Here is a 26,887-nt window from a genome sequence, read left to right as displayed (position 1 = left end):
TCCTGCAGTCTGAAATCTTAGGTTAAGGAACATCTGAGTGATGACTCATGTTTTACAAAATAACCACTTTATTTTAGGACAAAAAAAGTTTAATTTTATATATTTTACTAGTGACCATACAGTTTAAGGACATAAGAATTTTAGCCTAAAATAAATACAAAACACAGCTGTGAGCTGCCATGTTTTTTGGGTACAGGTCCTTCCTGCACTTCCATCATAAATACAATGCTGCATGTGTTCAGTTGCTCTGTATTTATTCAGTAGGGTTGGGGTGGCATACAGGTGTAACCATGCCCTAACTTGTACGTGATCAGATGCACAAGTTAGGGAGTGCCGATTGGTGCAATGGAGCACTGTACATACGTAAAACCTGGCACAAGGTGCAGGGTGCAAGACTCCAAACATATGTATTTTTGAATGAGCACTGAGGGAGGCCATTGGGCACTGCTTAAAGGAGAAGGAAAGTCATTTTGGCATTTTACTACCAATAGATTAGCCACATTAGTGCCACCAAGAACGCTATATTAATTCTGTAGAAAGCTTTACCATACTGAGTAAAGAGCCCTAGATGCTCCCTCTGTTTGTTTAAGATAGCAGCTGCCATTTTAGCTTGGTCTCCGTAGCTTCCTGCTGCAGCTCTAACCGTTGATAGAATAAATCTCCCATTCTGATGGGAGGGGGAGTGAATTCTTATGGGAAGGGGAAGAAAGAGAGGGGAGAGAACTGCCCAGGAATGAAGGATTTTTCTGAGATAGGAAGTCAGATACCCTAAGAGCATGTTTACAAAAAAAAGAGACAAGAAATCCTGTGTTTCTTTTGATAGAGGACTCAGTGGAGCTTTTCTGTGAGCGCTTATGGCTGTATTTACATAGACTGATGAATTACTTAGTCTTTCCTTCTCCTTTAGTGCTCTAGCATTAGTGTCCAGAGTCTTTTATAATTACCCCTTATGTCTAGAAATGTATTTTATATTCTGAACTTACTGTACAACCTCAGGGGTTCATTAGCCTTATAGCTATAGTGATCCATTTCCTTAAAATTGTTTACAGAGACTTTCCCTCTGTCAATCCTATTAGACCATCCTGTTAAAAAAACTCTGTGATCTCTGAAAATAATACAAAAATGAGGTTACATCTATCATAATAGCTGATGCTACAGGGCTGATTATTGATGAATTCTGATTAAGAATGCAATGATCTCTATGCTGCCATTACATGTGAATCTGAAGAAATTACTAATTAGGCTTATCATGAATTTTCTATTGTACACATATACTGTAAACTGTTGGTCAAGTAACTTATGAAAAGAAGACAGGGAGCTACTGGGGGCATCTTGGAGGAACTGATCTTCACCGCAAGCCTAACGCATATTGGGGCATATTTATCATAGTGTGTAAGCCAACATTGGCAGTGATGTTGCCCATGCCAACACCTACAAGTAAGAAAACAAAAGAAAAGATCTGTTTGGTTGCTGTAGGCAACATGACTGGTGATGTTGTTTTACACACTATAATAAATATGCTTCTTGGTGTAACATGTCTACAATTAGAGGTAGATTTATCAAAATGTGAGTTTAGAGTGTAATACATAAAACGTTACCCACATTCTATTAATAGGTATCCATTACAAATCCTGGGTGGTCTTAGAAATTGACCTTTCAGCAGGTAAGAAAACGAGGCAGATGACCAAAAATGGGTTCTTAAATGCTAGATGCTGCCAAACAAATTTGTGAGACTTTGAGACAATTCATATATGGTCTCCTGAACCCACTAAAATATAAAAGAATTTTAGATGATTTATTCTTGATGACATTATAGTGATGACATTGTAGTGATGCACATATTCCACCACTTTGATTCCACCCTCTAGTAGGTAAACTTGTTGTAGTGGTGTCAGGCCCACCTAATGAGAACCAAATGTAATTGTTTCTTCAGTAGTGCTGAGCAAAATTTTCAGCAGTTATGGAATCGCAGCAAAATTCCATATTATCCATTGGTAGGTATTTTTGTGAAATGCTGAAAAAATTTGGTGTGAGAAAATGCCCATAGACTCCTGTAGCAGAGTGACGCGCTACAGACTGACCAGCTGGGTCTGATTAGCCTCAGGTCATCAGGCCCTTAGGCTCAGGCTGGGCAGTCTCTCTGGGTTCTCTGAGTGAAATAGACATTGAGAGAGGTCTGGGAAGTCGATGCATAGAGGTCTATGTGCCTGACCACACACACCTACCTTGTCTGAGGTTTGTAACACTGCTGTCACTGTGTTATGTTTGATGTCTTATTGCGCTAGAAGCTAGTTTTTTGAAGGAAACTGCTTTTATTTTTCATATGTTGCTGCCTGGCATTAACTGTGTGTAAACCTGGTGTAACAAAGTATTTTGCATGGAAAGTGTAACTGCGAAAAAAACAACATTGATTTTAATGTGTTTCGAGATTTTTCACATTTTGCAAATTTTCCTACAGTTTTGCTATTTTTTTTGTAAAGCAAAATGGGACAGATAAGCTCATAAGAAATTTCTTCAGCCTTTAGTTCTATGGCTTAAGTCTTATATTTGTGCCTGTAATCAGGTATTAACCTATTTTATTCATATTGACTCAAAACCAACTAATTCATAGACAGCTGATTATGCTGGAAGTCAATAGCAGTTGTTATCACTTAGATGTATAGGGATTATTCTAAAACATTGACTCATTTTATCCTTAAAAAAGTAAATAAATTATGGGTCAGTAGGTAGAAACTAGTTTTAACAGTGTCACTACTTGTTTGTTGGGAGGTAAGTTGGCTAGTCATTGTGCAAAAAAAAACTCTTACAGGCACTGTGGGTGCAGCTAATATGGAACAGTGAGATGGAAGAGACTAGTGGAAATGTTTAGAAGAGAATGAATTTATGAAAAGGCAGTATAGTGGGATGCCTTCAGAGAGTCAAGGCAGAAAATAGTAATACACAAGAGAAGTGTTTTATTTGTTTCTAAGTTAAGATAAGTTTATTTATGGGCAATGTTGAACAGTCACTTATTATATTTAAAATATTTGCCATGTTTATTAGATGAAGCTTTGTTAGTGTAGTTCCACTTTAATTAAGAGTTTGTGTATGGTAGGATTTCACATTATTCCTAGTCCAAGCTTATTTCACGGCCTTTAACAAACTACAACTATAGTTACACCTACAAATAAGTTTTTTCAAGTGTTATAGCACAGGTGATCTAAACCCAAAAAATGAATTGATGTGGTTTTTTTTGGTCTATATATATATAGATAGATATATGAACCCCCTCCCATTGTCTGCCAATGATGGGAAATACCACTCTGTAGAGTTTAGTCTTTGCCCCGAATTCAGTTTTTCCAAAGAATCCATGACGTGTGCTTGGCCACAGTTAAATATAATCAAGTTGCACTGGTTTGTTACCAGAGTAGTATAGAAGCCACTTGCATGAGTGAGTGGTGAAACGTTTATAAGAAAATTTAGAAAGTCCAGCTATTTTAGGCATAATTCTACTAGATACTGTATATCATGACCTGGATGAATGAGAACCTTCATAGACATATCAAAGCAATGGTGGGCCTGGCCAGCTGTGCGCACTAGGCAACCCAGGCAACGTCTCCCCAGCTCACTTCAGAAAAGACATGACGGCAGTGGGGGGACCACCAATATGAAATCAAGCAGCTTGGTTACCGTCAAGTACAAGCTACTGTTTTATTTTTACAGAAAAAAAGAAAACATTTTCAAAAAGTATCATTTTTCTACAATTACCTTTCTGTAATGTAGGATTCCAGATAAAAAGTTATGGGTATGGGATCCCATTAAAAATATGAATAGCATACATGACGTGCATTTAGGTCTTTTGTTGTTTTTGCTTTACCAACAATTTATATCTTAGGATACAAGATGTTGCATAGGCTCATTCAAAACACACATTAACACAAAAGTAATATTTTAAAAATAGTTATTCAAAATACAAATGACTGCTAAGAAGTAATGAGCTAGCAGCAGAGAACCTTCTGTAAATTAGTATGAAAAGGATCTCCTCACCTGAAAATTTCATACGGCATATGGCTGGTGCCTGTTGGATCATTAGCCTCAAAGTGCTGCTTTATTTCTCTGGATTTTGTTTCTCCTATCCTCCTCAGCTTGCTTGTTATCACACTGATGTCAGACATGGGAAACTAGAAAGAGAAGTGTTATTGCCACAATGGTGTCTTTGATTTTCAGCAGTCATAATAGATAGAATGTCGGTTTTCCGTAAAATCACAGAATGTTAGGCACTTGTTAACATCATTGAAATGACCTTATCAAAACTGCAACATCCAACAAATGAGGCCAAAAAATGGCCTCATCAAAATGGCTGTATTCACAGTGAATACAACTTCTATTTCTTAACAGGAAGTTCAGTTGTGACCACTGTAGAAGGGGGCAAAATTTACTTTCTTCAGAAGTGAAAACTTCTGCCCCCCTCCCAGCCACTCGACCAACGGAACTAACCCTAGAGACAGTGGAATATGAGTGGCTAGGTAGAAAACTAAGTGCATCCTTCGATTAGGGTTGCCACCCCAGCCCTTTAATACTGGCCACATATTGAATCTGCATCCTGCATGGCAAATTTATTTAGATGCATGCTGCAGACTGAACTAATTTTATGTGTAGCCATGCAGAATGCATCTAAATTAATTGCTAACTAGCCATGCAGGATGTGGATTCAATATGTGGCTGGTGTTAAAGGGGTGAATAGGGACATATGGACTTGAAGTGTGGTGAACCCTATCATAAATATGCCCTTGATTAAGACCACCAACACTCACAGAATCCACTCAGTGAGTTCATCTTTAAAGAGAATGAGAATTTACTCCCAAACAATGTAAACTTCACCCTTATATTTTGTTGTAGGCAGGTGATTGAAATACATCAAAAAATTCATGAATACCCCTCCTAAATTTTGCCATCTTACAATGAAACTGCATAATTAATGACAATCCTAATAAAACCTTAGTTTGAAAGTGAAGAGCATATGACTAACAATCAATTTAGATGACATTTCGCAAGTTCGTTTCAACTGAACAAAAAGCAAATGAGAAAAAGAATGTAAATGCATTTTCAAGGCGAGTTCACCACCCAGTGGTGAATATTTGGTATATTTTCAACTGGGGAAGGATTATACTGTTATACTGGGTTAAAAACTACTTATATCTAAAGCAACTCCCTGTACCACAAAATTAATACAGATATGGGACCTTTTATCCAGTATGCTTGGGACCTAGGGTTTTCTGGATAAAGAATCTTTTATGAAATTTGGATGACCCTACTGAAAAAAGGATTTAAACATTAAATAAACCCAATAGGATTGTTTTGTTTCCAATAAGTATTCATTACATCTTTAGCTGGAATCAAGTACTTGGTATTTTCAGAAAAAGAAAAAAATGTGATTTAAAATTTTTAATTGCTTATAACGTTGTCGATAAGAGATGGCCTTCCTATAACATAAAGCTTTCTGGATAATGGGTTTCTGCATAACAGATCCCATACCTTTACTTACTCAGCTCCTGCCCTTTTAAATCTGTTTTAAGACCCTTACTAGAAAGATGTGAGTTTAGGAAAGGGATATCAGCTTTTTACTCATTTACGAGGGACATAAAGCATCTTTAAAATGATCCTAACAAATAGATCCTGATTTAAATTTGGGCTTTCGATGTTACATTTAAACATTAACGCTTTATTTCAGCACCCATAGCCCCTCTATACGTTGGTTCCTGTGTTACAAATTTGCAGTAGTGTGTCCCAGGCTAACTCCCCACAAGAACAGTAGGATGTGGCAATTTTGACATTTGGACAATCACAGCTTGGCCCTTCAAAGGGAAAGATATACAATCTGCAGCTGAAAAACAAACCAGTAGGACTGACCTTCTACATGGTGCGAGTTGGCTGGCATCCTACAATGCAAATTACAGAATCCTTCTGGATAGTCTAGCAAAGCAGCCATCAAAAGTCGAATTGCTAGGTGGTGCTAGTAAGATTTTAAAGCAGTGCAAAATCGAACTTTAACATAAAGCTGCCAGTCTCAGGGGGAGTGACTCGAATTCAGCAATATGGGAGTGTGTATAATGGAATGATTAATACATGCGTCTGGTTTTATATGAACAGCGTACAAACCCAAAATTAATCATTTGTATGTGACACTGTTTTGTTAGAAGGCCAGAGGTAGATTTGGGGTCTCTGGCATCTGTTTATTTCAATTTTTTTTGCCAGACATGATGTGATGATGTCACACGTTACACATTGATGTCACGACGCCGCAACCCCTGTGGTGCCATAACTTCTGCTACAGTTAAATTTAGAAGTGCTGAGAAGTGCAGACAGTGAGGAGTGTCAAGAATCAATTTCCCACAATGCCTTGCATGTTTCTTTACAGGTACACTGATTTAATTGTCAGAGTATAGCAAGGGAGACACAGGCTCTGCTTTCAATCGCAATTATATATTCACGTAACTTTGAGACAATTTAAATTGCGTCATTTATATATATATATATATATATATATACGAGCGCTTAATAAGAAAAAGTCGCAACAAGATACGAGCGAATCGTAATGGCTACGAAAAACTCGCGTTTTTTTGCGAAAATCGTATTGGTAACGAAAAAGTTGCGACAATTTCCGAAAAGTCGTAAAGGCGCCGAAAAAAATCGCAAAAAATACGAAAAAGTCGCAAAGTGTTCGTTTTCCAATCGGAATTTTTCCAATTCGGATTTGAATTCGTGTCTTAGTAAATCAGCCCCTTAGTCTTTGTTATTTGCCTTAATAAATATTTTTTGCTGATTATAAGTCCTGTGTGAAGCGGTTCAACTTTCTGTGAATATCTATGTCTCTATATTTGGACTGAACCCAGGCGATGGATCTCTCTTTTTTCGTGAGTGCCTATCCGTTTGTTGTTATATATATATATACGAAAGTGGCTTCGAATTATATTCTTTCTTTAGGAAAAAGTGTGGGGATTGCATATTTATATAAATGGCAACAACTTTTCTCCTAACATAAAACATTTCATGTCAAATTTAAGTTTCTATGCTTTAAAAAATATATATCACTGTAGGAATTGTTGTTCAGAATAAAAGAATTGTCCAAGGGTCTGTATGGCATGGTACTTCCTGTGCAACATGAACTCAATAAATAAGGCATATGTTGAAAATCTATTCTGGCTACTGTATCAATTAAAAATAAAATGACAGTATTTTTAATTGGTTGTACCAAGGAATACAAACATGCCTATTAAGGCTGCTATCTTTTCTGGAAAAATATAATCCTCCCTGTTATCCTGCATTATTTTTATTTGCAGGGCCAGCACAATACCAGCCACATGGCAATCCTACATCTTATGAGTCTAAGGGATCTGCTCTCTGATCAATACCTGATCTAAGCTCATGATTCAGATATCAGTTAGGGAGAATGATAAATCCTTCTGGACTGCTTTAAACCATGTATTACATTTAAAAACTATGATTAGACCTCCCATGGGATCTGAACTTTGGCCTGTGGGCTGCCAAATCTGGCAAAGATGTTAACCTTTTGGTAAACTGGCTTAACCGAGTAGTTCACCTTGCAGTTAACTTTTAGTATATCAGCTGGCCTTTATTTTTTATAGTTTATAGTCACCCTCTTCTTCCTCATTCCAGTTTTCAAAAAGGGTTAACCCTGGCAGCAAAAAAAAAACTATTGTTCTGTTATGCTACCATTTAATTCTTATTGTTTCATTTTATTACTTATCTTTCTTTCCTCTCTTATTCTTGTTCCAACCTCTCATTCAAACCACTGCCTATTTGCAAGGGTAAACTGGACCCTAACAAGTCTCAGAATATCACTGTCTATATCATACTAAATGATAATATACAGATGGGCTACTCCTTTAAACAGCAGAACATTTTGTATCAGGCATCTTTATTCCTGTATCCTCAACTGTTGACAGTGCTGGAAGACATAGTAAAAGAACATATAAATTGTAAAATGAGAAGGGCCCTCCTTACCTCCTGTATCAGTCAGTATTTGTATATAATAATAATAATAATAATAATAATAATAATAATAATAATAATAATAATAATAATAATAATAATAATAATAATAATAATAATAATAATAATCTGCCCAACAAACAGAAGGCATAAATAGAACAAGATGAACTCATTCAGAACTGTTTATTGCCTGTCTGGAGATTGCAGGGGAGCTATAAGAATAAAAATAACAGAAAAAAAACTTGTTTTTCTATTATATCAGTCCCACTTGATTCATTAGAAGGTGAAATGGGAGGGCAATTTCTGAAATGAATTTTTTTTACCATTGAATGGTTTATTCAGAACTGACTAGAGTTTACTCTTTTGAAAATCTAATTGTTTGTTCAATTTTGCACAGTAACCATCTGTTCATATAAACTGCACTTCTACACATTTCCCAGAACATTTTAGTCTTCTTGTTGTTTTTCATTTAGAAATGTTTTCCTCCTTAAATCTTACATCTTTACCTGTGCAACTATTTTACAGTTGTGTTTTGATTTATAATATATTATAATATACAGATATTATAATATATTATAAATCAAAACACAACTGTAAAATAGTTGCACAGGTACATTTTTTTACTATTTAGTAAACCTTTCAAATCATTCAATATCCTTGGTTCCATTGGTTCATAAGTCATCATAAAGACAGTTGTATATACAGTATTTTTCCCTGCGCTTGTGTGTATAATTACAGCAGAAACAAAAGTAGAGGAGAAATGTGTGCTTATAAAAATTTGCATCCCAGAGCTACAGAAATTAAGTGAAATAAGACAGAAACAAACCAATATGGCCAAAATAAAGTTGATACTACATCAGAAGACCAACTTGAATGATTTGCCTTTACAGAAAAGCAAGAAGTAAATTAAGCAGAGTAAAAGGGTGATTTTGTTTCTAAACCAGGATCTGCATTGCTGGGCTAATCTTAATGACATTACAGTACAGGTATGGGATCCTTTATCCACAAACCCGTTATCTGGAAGGCCATTTCCATTGGCTCCATTTTTATTAAATAATTCACATTTTCAAAATGATTCCCTTTACCTTTTACTTGATCCCAACTAAGATAATTAATCCTTATTGGAGGCCATACACAATAAACAATCCTATTGGGTTTATTCAATGTTTAAAGGATTTTTTAGTAGGTATGGAGATCCAAATTACAGCAAGATCCCAACTCTGGAAAATCCCAGGTCCCGAGCATTCTGGATAACGGGTATGTGACATACCTGTACACTGTTATAGTAAAAAAAGTCTGGAAAACTTTGTAGGAGTTCTTCTATAATGAGTGCACAGTTGGCATGGTATCAGAAACACTCTTTTATAAAATAAAATAAAAAATGGAGCTAGGAAATTTGAATTCCTAGAAACACACTGCAATTTTGAAAACATATAGTTACATAGTTACATAGTTACATAGGGTTGAAAAAAGACCAGTGTCCATCAAGTTCAACCCATCCAAGTAAACCCAGCACACCTAACCAACACCTACCAATCTATACACTCACATACATAAACTATAAATACAACCACTAGTACTAACTGTAGATATTAGTATCACAATAGCCTTGGATATTCTGATTGTTCAAGAAAAACAATATCTAATGGTATTTTTTCATTTTACTATTTTATTATTTTCCAATCTTTACACCAGCATTTTTTTCAGATATTCACATTAATCTGATGTATAGGACAGATGGCTAGATTTACTGTACATTGAGGATGCAATGTCTAGCAAGCTGCTCACTTGAGTATATCAATTTTGTAAGCCAACAATGCTGAACCATGTAACAATAAACATATCTCCCATTATCTTATTTTTTCGACATTATGTCTTACTGGTTTAGTCTCTCAACAGGAGAAGTAGTAGGGACAACCAATGCGATAGTTTTATGTTATGATATAGTGTAATATCCTTAATTAACAGTCCATCATATAATAAGCAGCCCTTAATGTTCTTATTGGTTTCAGCCTATTCCATATTAATAGATCTCCTGTGAATCCTTTCCTACCCACCATTTTAAATCAGCAGTATTATTGCCTTGGGAAAATTCTGCATCATTAAATAGAGAATTCATTAAGGTTTTTTCTATATCTAATGGCACAATTTTAATTGTTTTCCTAGGGTACTGAAGGCAATGCAGAGTACAATACTGCTATTCCAGAGTTTCTTTCTAACCACATCATTGATGCTTATAGCCCACTCTTCAGTATAAAGGCTTAAGCATTCCTTTTAAAAAATATTAATAATGCCTATTTTTCATATATAGGCAAGATAACAATACTTCTCGTTCTTTACAATATTAAAAAAGAAGCTTATGAATAAATGTGCAACCTAATTAAAAAAATTAAGCAGAAAAAGGTAAAGTAGAAGAATTTTAATTTTAAAAACAGTGCTGACTTCAACATGCCAAACTTGAAGCTTTTAAATTTTAAATCAGCCCTTGAGTTTATTCATAAACACAGCTAAGGAATTAAATTAGCTGTTTCTGGCTAGGAAAATGAATTAATAAACCATGGAATGTCGTTGGAGAGCAAAGAAAAGCTGTTTTACTGGTATGCTGCCTGGTGATGTATTATAGATAGTGAATATTTTTAAGATAAAATGTATAAACTTTTCTTATCTGCTTGTTTTTCTGGCCAAGCTCAACTTCCAGATGAAATTTATACATTCTAAGCAGTTATATTTATCTGTCACCTGGAAGACAATGTCAATGCCTTGGGTAAGAATCCTTTTGAATGTTTTAGGTATGTTGTGCACAAACTTCTCCAGTTACCTGGCACAGGCTATGCGATGGTTAACTGAGTTTTCCAAACAGACACTGTTAGAGATATGGATTTCAGGCAAGAATAAAAGCCTATAAAAATATTTTCTCCATTCTAAGATTTAAATATTGTAAGCTCCCCATGCTTGTACCCTGATTAAGCGGCACACTTAATGGGCATTTAAGCCCTCATTAATTTTGCTCTGTAGATGGTGTTTGTGTCAGAATATGGCTTGCAGTTTTTTTACCTACCTGAGTGCAAGTCTGAGACAACAGTGTTCCAGACACACATGAATTTAAGCCGCACCTTAAGGTCATGTGCCTCTGGAAGTAGTGTAATCATGACAATCACAAAAAAGTGAATCTTAATAAATGTCCCCAATTAGTGTGCTTATCTTATTAACTCTAGATGGGAGGGGCTTCAACAGGGACCTTCTACTTTGCACTCACTGCAACTGAAAGAATGTGAAAAAGGCCTGCATAATCTTAAATTAGAATACAGCAAATAATTTAATATATTCTGCATAAATGCTACAATAATCACAGATACAGTTTTCTGGTCCAGAAACTGTATACTGTGCAAGCTTTTACAAAATACAGTGAAGGGGTCACTGACCGTGTAATATCAGCAGCCACTGTGATAACCAATTAATTGGGCCACAGTATTTTAAAGAACATGCTTATATAGTTAAGAATAAAATATAAAGGGGGTTAAGCAAAAGTCTTTCGAAGCTGGAGTAATTAGTACATTTAGCGTGGTTACAGCTATGGTATACTGTATTTTGAAGAGACCAATTTTTGGTTTAAATATCCTCCCAGTAGGGCAAACCTCTGTGCTTTTTTTAACTGTTTACTGTGTTTTGAAGTAAATAAACAAAAGTACAACAGGAGTAGGAAGGAATCTGTAGTGAGTAGAGGGTAATTCAACTACCTCTAAAAGCAGCTTCTAAAACATAAATTATTAACCTTGCAATATACGTACTTTATATTTCTATTTGCAATCTGATACAGCAAATTCATCCATCTTTGTAGAAAACAATATTCCTATTTCACAAGTAATGAAATATCTTGCTCACCTCATTTGCATTCCTCTCCATGTAATTGAAAACATATTCATCGGCATCAACCAAGATAAAGAGGAAGCCATTGAAATTGACTCTGGCACCAACAAAAAGATCTTCAGGTCTAAAATATTCAGATAACTCACTCTTGAAGAGCTGTTGGCCGGGTTTCTTCACGCGACTTCTTTCTAAAAATTTACCGCCAACCATTCCTAAAAATAAAACCAATACATAAATAAAACAGACAAGAAGGGTTTGATTTATTTAAGTTCTATTGTAAAAGGTGTTTACATTTATATTATAAATATATATATTTATATATACACACAGTATATTGTGTCAGTTTCTAAGCTCAGGTAAGTGAGAGCAGCATAGAGCATGTGCAGTGAATCAGCAGAAAAGAAAATGGGGATTCATCGGGGCGATCTTTAGAGACCCCCATGGAGGTCCATTTGTGAATTCTCCATGTGTGTCACCCTGAGGGTGGATCCCTAGGATTGCATTTAGGAAGAACTGTAAGAATCCCTTAACTTACCTGAATTTCTTTCCTGAGGCTCAAAAACAGTTACGGTATCATCGCTCAAGAAATAGGATACAATAAATTTTCTTTCTTTGTCAATAGGATTGTCGGTGTCAAGTCTTGCAACAAATCTGAGCACATTACTTTCAAGTCCATTCCTAAGCAAAGTTTGGAAAAACAGCATAATAAACATTACTTTTAATCCTTCATTTGCAGGTAACAACAAAACAAACCTGTATAACAAAAGTATTGAACTCATTCATTTGTAAAAATAGTGGCTAGATTCAGTGGTGTAACTACAAAAGAAGCAGACCCCATAACTGTGGGTAGCTCAGTTCTGCTTCCTCTGTAGGGGGGTTGGTGGGTGGCGTACATTGCACACAAGACTGTGCATCGCACATGCACAGCTGGGTAATTGACGCACCTGAAAACCCATGTAACCCCTTTTTTCAGGTCTGTAAATAAGTTCTGCCTTAACAGGGACAGATATAGCAATAAAGAGCTGTAGGTTTGAATTTAATTTTATTCCTACCATACCATGATTTCAAGTATGTGGAAGTGCAATAGCTCAGCTAATCTACTAAAATGGCAATTTTCTATTTAGGCATAATCAGTAGCACATGTTACTAAAAAAGTATATTTTTATCAAAATGTTTTATTTAGATGAAGCAGAGTTTTACATATGAGCTGTTTTATGTTTTATATTTTTATAGAAACCTACATTGTTTGGGAGTATAGTTTTTCTTTAAGCTCATTGACATTGAAGACTTCTCAGCAAGTTCTTCCTTCTACAGCTGATCACAAATAATAAAGCAACTGCAATAAATAATGATACACAGACCCAGACTGAGAATCAGAATAGACCCTGGCATGCCAGGTACAGCAAGGCCCAAACATCTCCCCACAGGCCCATTAAGCAGTGACTGTGTGCGCCATCTTACAACAGCCGCTCTTGCATTTGCCAGAATCTACTGATTGCCAGTCAGGGCCTGATGACACAGGGCTGCAACTTAGGTAACATTTGATTAACCATCATAGTAAATATTATCATGATTTTCAAAGCGTGCACTTTTTTATTTAATTATAACATAATTGTATGTATCCCATTAGACCTGTTATCCAGAAAAACTGCATTCTAAAAATGAAAAAAAAGTAAGACTGCAAGACAGAGAAGGGGAAAGAGCAAGGAAAACAAATATACTAATAGAGGCCCAGCATCTTCATTTCAACTAAACAGCAGACTGGTGCAGCAAGCCAAATCCTGCCACTTGTACCCATCAATCACACCAAGCAACCTGAGCCAAATCAATTTCACTCAACACAGTAATAATATTACAAAGAAGCTGTGATCAAACACAAACAATACAAATAAGGAGTGTGCTCCTCTGAGCCTGATGTGACAGAAACAATGTGAAGCCTTTGGAAAGAAATGTTCATACAACTGACAACATTTAGGAATGCTGTGGTATTAAAGGGTGTGACATAAATGCACATTCATAATATGACAGAAAGAAAGGGTCATGTGTGTTGACCTGCAGGAATAATTGTATGTACTGTTGTGACTGCTTGTAGGAAGGATAATCTTGTAAAACATGTATATCATTAAAACACTAATAAACAAATGGCCTCCCAGATTTTTATGATAAAATACTAAAAGTGCTGGAGGAGTGGAATAAAAGGAGTAAACAATAGTAAGGCTTTTTAGTTTAGGAAGGGGTCAAAAACAGGACAAGCCAACATTTATAATTCTCACTATCCAATGTAAAGGTCTGTGCAGACCCAGGAATAACTATAAGGCAGTATATGACATCTCACTGTTTCATTATTACCTGCATTATTATCCATGCTGCAAGTGAATTTGTATGGCTACATCAAATCACACACAGAATCCATAGTATGACACCAGCTTCCTAACTTAATAACAACAGAAATTGCCATATTAATATTTATATAGCACTTTATTCCCATCTGACCGGATACAGTAATTTAATTGGTGAATTCACTCTTTCTGTATGGACACCCTCCATGTTCTCCAGGTTTCCTCATTTACATGGCTAGTTGGCCAGACAGTACAGATTTAATCAGTCAGGCACAGCAATTGTTTTAGGGGGATGATGGGCCAAATACAGCACACAAATGCTAATGCAGTCATTCCTGACAATACTTTTACCTTTTAACTTTCTGATCAATAGAAGTTTAACACCAACCCTATATCCACTGAGAAATCTCAATGTTTTGGCTCAGCACATGTATAGGACCTGTTATCCAGAATGCTCGGGCCTGGAGTTTTCCAGATAAGAGATCTTTAAGTAATTTGGATCTCTATAACTTTAGTCTGTTAAAAATAATTTAAACATTAAGGGGCACATTTACTAAAACCTTGTAACTAAAAAGTTGTGATGACCCCAAATTTTTTTGACTTGTCACATGAAAACCATAATTTTTTTTTTTCACAAAAAAAAGCACAAAAAAAGCACAACAAAGCGTAAAAAATCCAAAAACCTCTAAAGTTTCAAAGCAAAAGACAGATCTTCCAGAAAAGGGAAGGAACATCTGCCATTCACTTCTACACAAGTTTTAACTGGCAAATTTTCAGATTCAGAGGCATAGTAAATCTCGAAAAAGTGGTGACTTTTTTTTAGCACTAAAAATCCAAATGGGGAGAAAATTGACAGTTAGTAAATGGCCCCCTAAATTAATGGAATATGATTGTTTTGCCTCTAATAAGGATGAATTATCTTTTAGCTGGGATTAAGTTCAAGGTTCTGTTTTATTATTACAGAGAAAAGGGAGATTACTTGTAAAAATGTGAATTATTTTATTACATTGGAGTCTATGGGTGATGACCTTCCTGTAATTTGAAGCTTGCTGTATAACAGGTTTCCAGATAACAGATCCCTTAACTGTACCAGGAATAAAGGTCTGCTAATGCAGTAAAATGTCCAAACTGACAGCTTATATCTTAAACTATACAAAAAAAAATGAAAACATCCAATGGCATGTCTTGGTTTTTTAATGAGGTGGTAATTTATTGGTAGACACACCACATGGCCACATTTTAAACAAAATTACAAATCTCTGCTATTATTACTGAAAGATTAACAAAGCTTGTTCATTAAAACTGCTCACACTACATCATACACACATTACATTACAACAGTAATACCTGTCCTTTTCCATGAACTTCTTGAAATCTCGCTGAGGTGGCTTTGGTAGAAGAGCCATACAAGAACAAAGGGTGTCCGCTTCAGAGCCAAAACCATTATATGGGGGAAATTCCTTCTTTGGTCTTGGAGGCTGTGGCGCTTTGTACTGGACGGGTGTAAAATCCTCTATAGAATAAAAAAAAAACCATTGCACTATAATGGAAAAGGCTAAAGTGATATATAGTGATTGTATGAGCAGCACAGGGGTTCAGTGCAGGAAACTACCTGCAAGGAGTTTGTACTTAATATTCTCCCTGTAAATGTTTCCTCCTAGACTTCCAAAACACAAAAAATAATTGCCTCCCTATTAAATTTATCATACCATGTGTGTGTATAGCCAAAGCTGTAAGGCTAATAGCACATGGGGTGTTGTTACTTGTTTGCATGATCCACTGCCTATGGGACGTAGGTAACAGGTGGCAGGGCCGGAACTAGGGGTAGGCAGAAGGGGCAGCTGCCTAGGGCGCAACGATTGGGGGGCGCCAGGCAGGAACCTCTCCTGCCTACCCCTAGGGGTATATTTATCATGCTGTGTAAAAAGTGGAGTGAAGCATTACCGGTGATGTTGCCCAGGGCAACCAATCAGCAATTAGATTTCAACAGTTAGAAAGTCAAAGCAAAGCATCTGATTGGCTGCTATGAGCAACATCACGGTGATGTTTTACTCCACTTTTTACACAGCATGATAAATATACCCCTAAGTCTGTACTCCATCGCGAAAACTGCGCATGCGCAACAAAACACAGGGGGGTTTGCGATGCGCAGGGACGCGGTGGCCGACCTGGTTGCCTAGGGCGCCCGGTCGGCTCGGCCCGCCCCTGACAGGTGGTATAATGTTTTGAGCCCCCTTGGGGGGTTGGGCCCTGCTAGTTTGTATGGGGCCCCAAGATTACTGATGGCAGACCTGAGCAAAGGTTGATGAACTTGTAATCCAGGAACTCTTTATATGAATATCAATGTAAAGTAGTGTAACACAACAGAGCAATTTAAATCCCAGTCTGTTTATGGTTTTGTTAACCTAATAGGTTTACTTTATTAAATTACTTGTACATCCATGATTTGCCTGCACTATGAACTCTACTTTTTTGCTCCAAAAGGATGCTGTGCAGTAAAAACAGTCACGCGGTAGCAGTTTGTGAATTTTTGTTAATTCGCACATTTCAGCAAAGTGAAAACGTGACAGATTCACTCATCGTTATGTAAAATATTTCCCACCAGGGAATTGATTCCTGCACATAAAATTATTATTATAATAATATTTTTATTATGCACTGTGTTAAGAGCCAGCATATCTATAAAGCAAACATATAAAGCAACAGAATGTCCCCTATGATCTCCAGAAAGCAAGAAATTTGCAAGTTAATTGGTATTTGCCCTACGGTGCAAAGGCAAATCTGATCTATATCTATAATTCATGTACGTTAAAGGTAGGGATGCAGCAAATCTGCTATTTTGGGATCTGGTTGAACTCCGAATCCTTTATGAGAGATTTGTCCAAATACCAAACTAAATCAGAATCCCAATTTGCATACGCAACTACATTTGCATATACAAATTAGGCAAAGCAGGGGTTTAAGCTTTGCGCACAGTGAAAAAATTTCAACCTCTGTGTTTAAGTGATGTCACATAATTTTAAGAATTTGGATTCAGTTCAGCCAGGCGCGTGGATTCTGACACATCTGAATCTTTGCCAAATCCTGAACTAAATCCTGAATTCGGTGCACCCCTAGTTAAAGGCATGTCCACCATAAACAAATATTTTTCCATACTGAACGAAAAGGTAAAGCTAAGCAACTTTCCAATATGCATGTATTAAATGTTTTAAAGGGTTTATTTGTAATTGCTCTTTTGATTTTTTTTATCCCTTTCAGTTCTGGGGTTCTGAGTGTTGAAACCATGTAGCAAAGTTAGTCTCCACCAAGTCTATTCTATTCAGCTGCCTACTGCCAATTATTCTGTACTGTATTTAAGCATCCATAGACATACTATTACAATGAGTTCTTATATTAAAAGGGTGGTTCACCTTTATTACAGTTTAAAAAAAAATTAGCAAATATAATAATTTACATAATATTTGCAATCTGGTTTAATTAAAAAAAATATTGATCATTTAAATAATATCTACCTGCACATGTATTGCTGCATAGATCCTTGGGTCTCTCCTCTCTGCCTAAGCCAATGGGATCAGTGACACACTGGCTGACTAAGGTCCTGTCTACATCATTCTGATGTTCCAAGCAGTCTGGAAGAAGCCAGGCATTGAACTCTACTGCAAGTGCGCCCTTTATTTCCATATCGTTAATCTAATTGGCTGATGCAATTCAGCCAATCAGATTAATGAAGGGGCATGCACAATAATGATTGGTGCCTGCTCCTTCCTGCTATGTTAGGCTGATGCCACACGTGGCGTTTTTACGCTGCGTATTTTCTAATTCTCTCAGCGGCTGAAAAACGCCCAATAATCATCATCCATAGAAATAACTTGAAAAGACTCGAGGCAAACCACACAAAGCGTAAATACGCTAGAAAACGCCTTAGCACAGATTTTTCAAGCGTTGGCTGAAATACGCCAGTATTTGCACAGCAAGCTATTCCTATGTATACACAAAGGCAGCTGCCAGACCTAGCTGAAATACGCAGCGTTTTTTACTATTTTGCACTATTACCACCATGGAAACGGGATTTGCTTACGTCACCAGCTCTAGGCTGAAAAACGCCTTAGTCAGGGGCTGTGTGGCTTGTGCGGCGTTTTTAGGCTGAGAAAATACGCAGCGTAAAAACGCCACATGTGGCATCAGCCTAAAGGTGGCCACACACGTAGTGATTTTCTATCTTTCGTGTGACCATCAATTGTTCCCGCCCTCTACAGACGTTCAGGGCTGAATCGTCAGATATGGAGGTAGAAACAATAGGATTTCTACCTCCTTTGCCGATTCAGCCCTGAAGGTAGATTTTGCTCAGGCGCCTTCAATGGCACCCGATCAAAATCTTTTAACCGGGCCGATTGGTGAGTCGACCGATATCAGCAGCTTTTTGAGATATTGATCACCTCGCCTCGAAACCTTGTTTCGTACGATATTCGGTGCATGTATGGCCAGCATAAGTCTCTTGGCTGGCAGTGAAGATACTTTATGCAGCTCCACCAGTGCAGGTAGATATATTAAAAAACTATTGATTTTTTCAAATTAAACCAAATTGCAAATATCATGTAAATGACTATAACTCCTTATTTTTTAATAATTGTAATAAAGGTGAACTACCCCATGAGGAGATGCCATTGGACATGTCAGGCTGCAACTCTCTTTTGCCTACCGTATTTAAATTACATAAATCTATTTAAATACATTACCTCAATTAACCCTTATGTTAACCAGCACTAATACATTCTTTACAACATTTCATGTGCACATTTACTAAATTCATTCATGTTGTGTCCATTGGGGTAGGCCCAGGCATCCCCTGTGAAACAAGCCTTATAAGCACACCAGCTAAGCTGATAATAGCACATGCCTGGGGAAATGAGCCATCAGTGTTGATAGCAGTCAGTGGGCCAGTTCTGCAGGCTCCATACTAAGTTTGCTTATGTAAGCTTTTCATTGGATAAAAAATATTCAAATCCTCCTTTGCAATATACTGTAATTTGATTATAATTATAAATGTATCTCTCACTTACCAATGCCAAATTTGGTTTTGTAATAATTCTTGGTGAATTCATCACAGTCGCAAAGGATTACTTTTCTTCCCCATACATTGAGGGCTGCTCCTATTGTCAAATCACTGTCTTTGTAAAACTCCTCATGTACAGCCCCAGTCTGTAGAGGTAACATGAGAATACTTGTATTATATAGTGTAGCTCAGTGTCGGACTGGAACCCCAGGGGCCCACCAGAAAACCTTAGACCATGGGCCTACTCTCCAAAATATTTTTTCTCCTTTCCTCACCGAACATATTTATTCTCCTATTATTTTTATTACATGCTAGCATCTATCCTTCCATCTATTTTTCTTCTTTGTTCCCATTCAGAAATAGCAAATGACCATGAAGTAGGCCAAATGGTTAGGAGCAGGAGGGCCCACTGACACCTGGGCCCACCGGGAGTTTTCCTGGTATCCTGGTGGGCCAGTCCGACACTGGTGTAGCTGGTATCAGTCTGTATATAATATCAGAAATATTTGTTTTATATCACATGTACAGCCACAGTCAGTACACCATAAACATGTGTTATATAACGTGTACAGTCACAGTCTTCACATTAGAAACGATTGTATTATATCATATGTGCAACCACAGTCTGTAGCAGAGTTGGCCTTAGGCCAATTGGACCCATTGGGCCCCAATAGGGCCCCACACCTGTTGGAATAAGCACATAAAGCTGTCCAGCCCGTCCCAACAATTTTTGCCCAATAATGCTGCTTTGTGTTCTGGGACACAAAGAGGGCACTGCATTCATACTGCTACCCCAGGGTATGCACTGGCATTCACTGTGTAGAGTGTGCTTGAGGGGCCAATAATCACTGTTTCACACTGTATATAGTAAGCTTGGTGTGTCAGCGCCCAGTGGTTGGGGGTCACATTGTGCCATGAAATGTTGGGGGGGCAATGAAAAAAGAGAAAGAGAGGTATAAAGGCAGGGTTACAACATCACATGGAGAGAGCAGGAGGGCAGGGGGCAAGGACTATTTGTCCACCTTTCCTTAATGTAAAAACTTAATTTCTTTAAAGACTAATTTTCAAGCAAATCTGAATTCAGCTTTGGTCTGTGTTGCTGATATATTCTTTGCTGACCAGAATAGTTTCTGAGGACAACAGGAAGCATCTTTTGCAAGATTAGACCAGACTTGGCAGTAACTTGATTATATACTGCAGAGTATATTATCATAATAGTGATGTGTGGTCCAGGCCGACACCCGTGGGACCCATGGGCGGGTTCAGGCCGTACGCTTGTGTATTTATAGGCGCGCCCGACACGCTATAAATAGAGGGGAGAAGCCGGGTCGGGTAGGGTTTGGGTTGGGAGCAGGCGGGTTAAGGTCGGGTGCAGGTCGAGGGTTTCTTGACCCGCACATAACTATATTATAAGGCTACTATATATACTACTATCTACTAATGTTTAATACAAAGTTTAAACATTATAACCATATAAAATAATAATTAGTAAAACCAGAAAAGTATTCTGTTTTTAGAATGAACACGATTCCAAGCATTTACTCTTCTAATATATTTAAGCTAAGAATAACATATCACTTCTTTTTCTCACCTTAAGGTTATCAAGAATATAACGACCCCCGTGTCCCATTGGTCCAAAAACATTTAGAACTGTACGAGCAGTAACCTGTCCGGGCTGTGGCACATTTTGTGGTGAAGACTGCAAGGAAACAATTTCAGAAATAGACCTCTGTTAAACATTCTGCATTAGTTTTACTTGCTTTCTGTATAACATACATACATGTAGTTCATTGCAGTGGCAACCTTAGGTACGTTCACCTTAACATTAACTTTTAGTATGACATAGAGATTGATATTCCGAGACAATTTACATTTGGTCTTAATTATTTGTGGGTTTTGAATTATTTAGCTTTTGTTCAACTCTCCAATTTGGAAATTCAGCACCTATCTGGTTGCTACGGTTTAAATTACCCTAACAACTAGGCAGTGGATTGAACAAGAGACTGGAATATGGTTAGGAGAGGATCTAAATAGAAAGATTCTTCTACAGTTTCTAATAATTATCTATTGTATAACATACTAAAAGTTAAATTAAAGGTAAACTACAACTAAACTAAACTATTTTACAATTATGTAACAGCAAAGCACTTTAATAGAAAGGAATTTTGTTTGTTGTAAAGATCTTATAATCATAAAAAGGCCATTATATTACTAAATAGTGGTCTAGTTAGTATAGTAAGTTATAAAAGCCATGGGGCCAAGGTAAATAAGTTATAAATACAGCCAAATAGAGGTGATATAATTAAACTTACATCACTGAAGTGAGGGTGGAAACATATCCCAACCTCTTTTTTTGCATGTTTTATTCCAAGCTGTCATTGAGGTAAAAATGTACCTGCTGCAAATATTTTAACCAAGCTATTTGGCAGTTGGGAATTGCAATTCACTGACTCATTTTAAAATAGCATATTAAGATGCCGAACATGTAAAGATCCACTTATTTAGTAAGGTCACTGGGCCAAACTATTTGATTAAACAGGGGTGCCCATGGAGACCTATCAGACAAGAACATCAATGTGCCTATGCTGTTCTCAAAAGATGGGACTTTCAAACCTGTCTGGCCAATTTTCAATGGTATACGGGTCAATAAATTGCCAACTTGTTCGGAGAGGCCTAATCTGCAGCTTATACAATATTCCAATAATAATTATGTATTAATGTCTTATTTTTAATTGCTTTACTATTTATTATTATTATTTTGCTTTTCTACTGAAGTTCAGGTTTTACAAATGGATTACTTGAATTTAAACTGTTATAAAATGTATATCAGTTTATATTATTTTCTACACTCTACACTACAGCATCTGATAAATGCCAGTAATTATGTATCCAATTTTCACTGATCTGTCACAGACATTACTGAAAAATGTTCAGTAGGGGTTAAAGCTTCTTTTGCTGAGCAAAAAGTGATTTTTTGAGATATACTATTAAAACTGTATAATCACAAACCAGACTGAACTGGTGGAAATCCTTCTAGATCACTGATTTGATCTCACTTCTTGAGTGGTGAATCGCTCATCTGGAATTCTTATTCACATTACATCACATTACCCCCAAATCTTTCTTGTTTTGGCACAGTTATACATACTTCTCCCTGTATTTAAAAGTCACTCACCATCTAAAATGTATTACCTAGCCCTAAATGTTCCCACAGTTCATTATTTGGGGGGTATATTTTTTGCCCAGGTTCCTGCACTTAGAATGGTTAATTTTAGGGAGCTGCTTACAATTCATGGCCTATTATACTGCCAATACATAAGAAATCATTAAAGGAGACATATTGGATTAATGGGAAAAACCCTAATTTTGTAGGCAATTATGAATAATATACGGTGCTGGTTTCACTTTGTGCTAAAAATTAATCCTCTCTGTAAAAATGGCCCCTTTATTGGAGCTCCCTATAGATCATATCACTTCTCTGTCCAGTGTGAAATGAAGAGTGGGCGTGTCCTAACGGTCCCTGCCAGAAGCACAGTAGGAGGGGGAGAGCAAATCACAGCCCTGCACTCACACAAGCAAAGACAGGCTTCAGTTCCCTATCAGGTCAGCCTAGCTGCTGATTGGTTCCTATCCTACAGTGCAGTGTACAGAGGGCCGCCGGCTCCCCAGCTCATTCGGAGAATTCAGCCAGCAGGAAGTGGAACAGGTGGGCGGGGCTAGTGGGGTTTTTGTGGAATTTTCATAAACACAACTTTTTAAAGCATAATCCTTCTATATCTAGAGGAGTATAATTCACTGGTACATTCTTAATTTGTATAGGATATGTCTCCTTTAAGATTAACTGTTCATGTTTACCTTGGGTAACTTTCCTCTGTGAAGGAAGACTGGAGTTGTATCTCGACCAGAATTAGCTGGTATGATTTCCAGGATTTCAACTGTGTCATCCGCCAAGTAGTAATATAAAACAAGTTCTCTTGAGTCACCAAAAAGAGTTGTGTCATCCCAGAAACAAAAAAAACGCAAAACATGTCTGTCATGTTCCAAGAACTGCTTTAGTGTATCTATGCGCTCATAAGGACGTAAAGGCTGCATCTCTTCCATCTAAAAAGAAGATTAAGAAGTTACAATCATTATTCAGCCAGAGAATTGGATTGGATGCTGGGAGTTTCATTTTCTCGATCAGTTGCTCCTTTAGTATATACATATACAGTATATATATACTGTATATATATGTTTCCTTCAAGCAGTAGGGATACAAACAACAATATCAATAATAAACCTCAATCCTATAGATGTTAAAACGCCATACACATGCTGGTTGTGCCTATGTTTCCTGTACCTAGCTACAATGTGCTTTTGGGTCTATTAATGTGCTTGATGCTCTGGGCAAAAAGTAAAGAATTTGTGTTGCAGCATAGCTTCTAAACAGAAGAGCATCCAAATTGTTGTGCTGTTTTTAGTGGGTGAAACTACTCTGATTGTGAGGAAAAATAAAATGGTGAATAGGGCTGATTATTTTGTACTTTGGCTCTCTTAGTAATTGAGGCCCCTGTGCCACAGTAGCCAAAAACATGGGTTTGGGAAGCACCAACCAGAGATCCAGCATTCTGTTGCTGCTTAAAAGGTTTACAGGACAATATTACCCAACCACAGCAGCAGGGTAAAGATGACTCTGGCTTCTACTGTTTAGTAGCATGTTACTAATATATACCCCAGAGCAACCTGTTCAGTTTATTGCCCTTTATGTTTAAAAATACTGTTCTGTAAAGGGTCTGCTTGTGCTCCAACTAGAGTTTTACCTAAAAACTGTATATTGTTGTGTTAATCTTTACATTTGCTTTAAAGAATAAATGACAGTACAACATATTTCTCTGTTGCTGCAACCTGTATAACAGTTGCTATAACATACTCTTGTTTAACAATTTAACTATTCATCTCAGCATAAAGAATTACTATTATTTATATAGTAAAACTGACAAACTAAATCTATGATTTACCTTTGCTAGTAACAATATAATTATATGTTTATCTATCAGGATTTTGCTTTTCAGAAGAGAATTTTATTTCAATAATAAATGCTAATAATATGTATTTATTTCCCTCCTCAATGTAAATTTAATGCACAATTTTCTCTTTTGTCCTTTGAAAAAAAGGGCCCAGTATCTTAATTACCTTTTTCCGTGTACTTGAGTAGGCATCGGATGGAACAGAGTCTGGAGGATTTATTCTGACTCCTAGCTTTCTCAGAAAATTTCTTGTAAACTCGTCACAGTTTACAATCCTATATATCTTGGAGTAAAAGACAATATCCTTATTGAGGTTTAAATGATCAACAGTGTAAAACTGGTCATCATTTGGTGCTGGAAGAGGAATTCGATGGCGGCGAATTATTGTACCTTTGTAAAAGAATAAAAACAGTTTAAATACAGTTATGACTATATAAATCAATTCACAATTTGGTCATAATTTGAAAGAAAAGGGCAGTAGCTGCCCTTGGATAATGGAAGCTGATTGTGTAATATTAGTAACACAATGAGGCACATTTCTTATTTCAAAAACAAATACAAAATATAAGACACAAACCTTGTGGAATGCCACTGTTTTTTATTTCAGGTTCAACAACTTGAATTGTGTCATCTTCTAGATAGAAATATATCTTGCATTGCCGTATTCGGTAAGTTTCTTCTCTTCTTTGGTGAACTTCCTCCTCAAAATATGCATCGAATGAAAGAACCTAACAAAGTTTTGGATGTAATTTTGCCATGTACTTTATTTTCAATAGGTTAATGCTGTATCAAATTTAGATAATATGCTTGTCAATAGAAGAATTAGAAAGAGGAAAGGAAAGAAGAAAAGCAGGAAAGCATAGTTTTATAATTCATTTATAGGTGAATAAGCTGGCATTAAATGTCTTCATTGAATCACAAAAAAATTTTGGCATTAAATGTCTTCATTTAATCACAAAAAGCTTGGAACTTGGGAGCTCAGGAAGGTTGTCAAGTCCTGTTAGAAATTTAGGGATAAATGGATATTTGCTGCCATGTTAATCCTTTGCATGAAAATTTCACTTGCAAAAACGCAAGAAAACCACCATGAAAAAATGCCCATTGACTTCAATGCATATGGAGTGAGGACAGATGCCCATTGACATCAATGTATTTGACTCATTTTTTGCCATTTTGGGGACAGATTCACTCATCACTACTCACCAAAGTATGTGTGAATGTAATGGACTGTCATGTCCTCTGGGGCAAGGACTGATGTAAATGATGTCTAATCACTGTAAATATGTCAGTGCTATATGCCATATAATGGCAGGAAATAAATACATTAAAAAAAAAAAGTAAAGAACCATAATGTACCTGCTTGTCAAATGCCACCCAGGATGGGGCATCGCTGCCAACTCCTTTAGGAAATACACTAAATTTAGGTTTTAAATTCTGTCCTAGAAGAGGCGCTCCTCCAACTCCTGGCTTTTCTTCCCCAAGCCACATGGAAATGTCATTGCTGTAGCCAAAATGTTGAGATTTGTGAAATTTTTCTTTTCCTAACTAAAAGGAAAAATCAGATATAGTAAAACTGTATTCTGGAGCCTTAATTTGTATATTCAGTGACAAGAATAACCCCTAGTTGTGTGAAAAACAGGTAATGGGGATGATTTACTAGGATAAAAGGGAAAATTTTAAGTAGTTTTACCAAAAATGAATACTCCCCTTAATTTACTAAAAGTGCAATACAAGTTTTGCAGAATTAACTTCACAGTGGTAAAATTTCTCTTTGCATTGTTGAAAATTCACCTCTTCTCCGGGTGAAATTATACAGTGAATATTCTCCAATTTACTAAGCACAAGAAGTGCTATCGCCAAGAGAAATTTCAACATGTTTAAGCTGGTGAACTAACATTATAAAGACAGAGTAGACACTTTTGAATCTCATTATCTGTATCACTTGCGCCATGTAAATTTCCCATATTTGTCATTTATTCATGGGGAAACTTTTCTAGCGAATTTTCCCCACTACAGGTGCATGGGGAAAATATACTGGTGCATTTTCAGAGAATTTATGCCAGGAGAAAATTTACCATATTTCTCTTTTAGTAAATATGACATATGTGAACATATTTATTGTGAACATATGCCTGGTGAATTGAGGTGAACTTTGATTAAGTTAGATAAAGAGAGACTCTCTAGTGAATGTGCCCCAGTGTGACAGAACCTTAATTATTAAGGCAATGGATTGTTTTCAGACTATTTAATTATTATTGTTGCATTTTCTTTCAAATGCATTGACTGTGAAGCTTAAATTAATGTACAAAATGTATTATATAAACGTTGTTATCAACTGCCATATTACATATCTGAAAACAGCACAGGGACCACAAAAGCAAGAATGACAGCAAGACTCCCTATATAGAAATATGGATTTACTTTTTCTCACCATTTTCATTGTACCAACCACCTTACTTGCTATTTACAAACACAAATTATAGAGCGCATTTATTAATGGTGCATACATTGCAACAGTATCAATGTGGGTGGTACCACCTTTACATGTAAATCATAAGGTATAAATCATTTGTGTGTAAAGGCATACCACATAATGGATGTCCAGGAAGTAGCACTTCCTTAAGGCAACT

At 36.6% G+C, this 26,887-nt stretch overlaps 1 protein-coding gene across 1 annotated transcript in view; it reads right to left on the bottom strand.

Annotated features, from left to right (window-relative positions):
• Positions 1-26,887, bottom strand: part of efhc2 (EF-hand domain containing 2) — a 48,173-nt gene that overhangs the window by 12,959 nt on the left and 8,327 nt on the right. Inside the window, 10 exon segments of the mRNA NM_001142661.1 lie at positions 4,027-4,160; positions 11,875-12,071; positions 12,395-12,537; positions 15,546-15,711; positions 19,259-19,397; positions 20,843-20,950; positions 23,107-23,352; positions 24,424-24,647; positions 24,835-24,985; positions 25,614-25,802. Of these exon segments, the coding sequence (NP_001136133.1) occupies positions 4,027-4,160; positions 11,875-12,071; positions 12,395-12,537; positions 15,546-15,711; positions 19,259-19,397; positions 20,843-20,950; positions 23,107-23,352; positions 24,424-24,647; positions 24,835-24,985; positions 25,614-25,802 (1,697 nt within the window).

Source organism: Xenopus tropicalis, chromosome 2 (assembly GCF_000004195.4).
Source record: "Xenopus tropicalis strain Nigerian chromosome 2, UCB_Xtro_10.0, whole genome shotgun sequence".
In the NCBI taxonomy this organism is placed as follows: domain Eukaryota; kingdom Metazoa; phylum Chordata; class Amphibia; order Anura; family Pipidae; genus Xenopus; species Xenopus tropicalis.
Note: the sequence above shows the minus strand (reverse complement) of the source record. Positions and strands in the feature narration are given on the sequence as shown.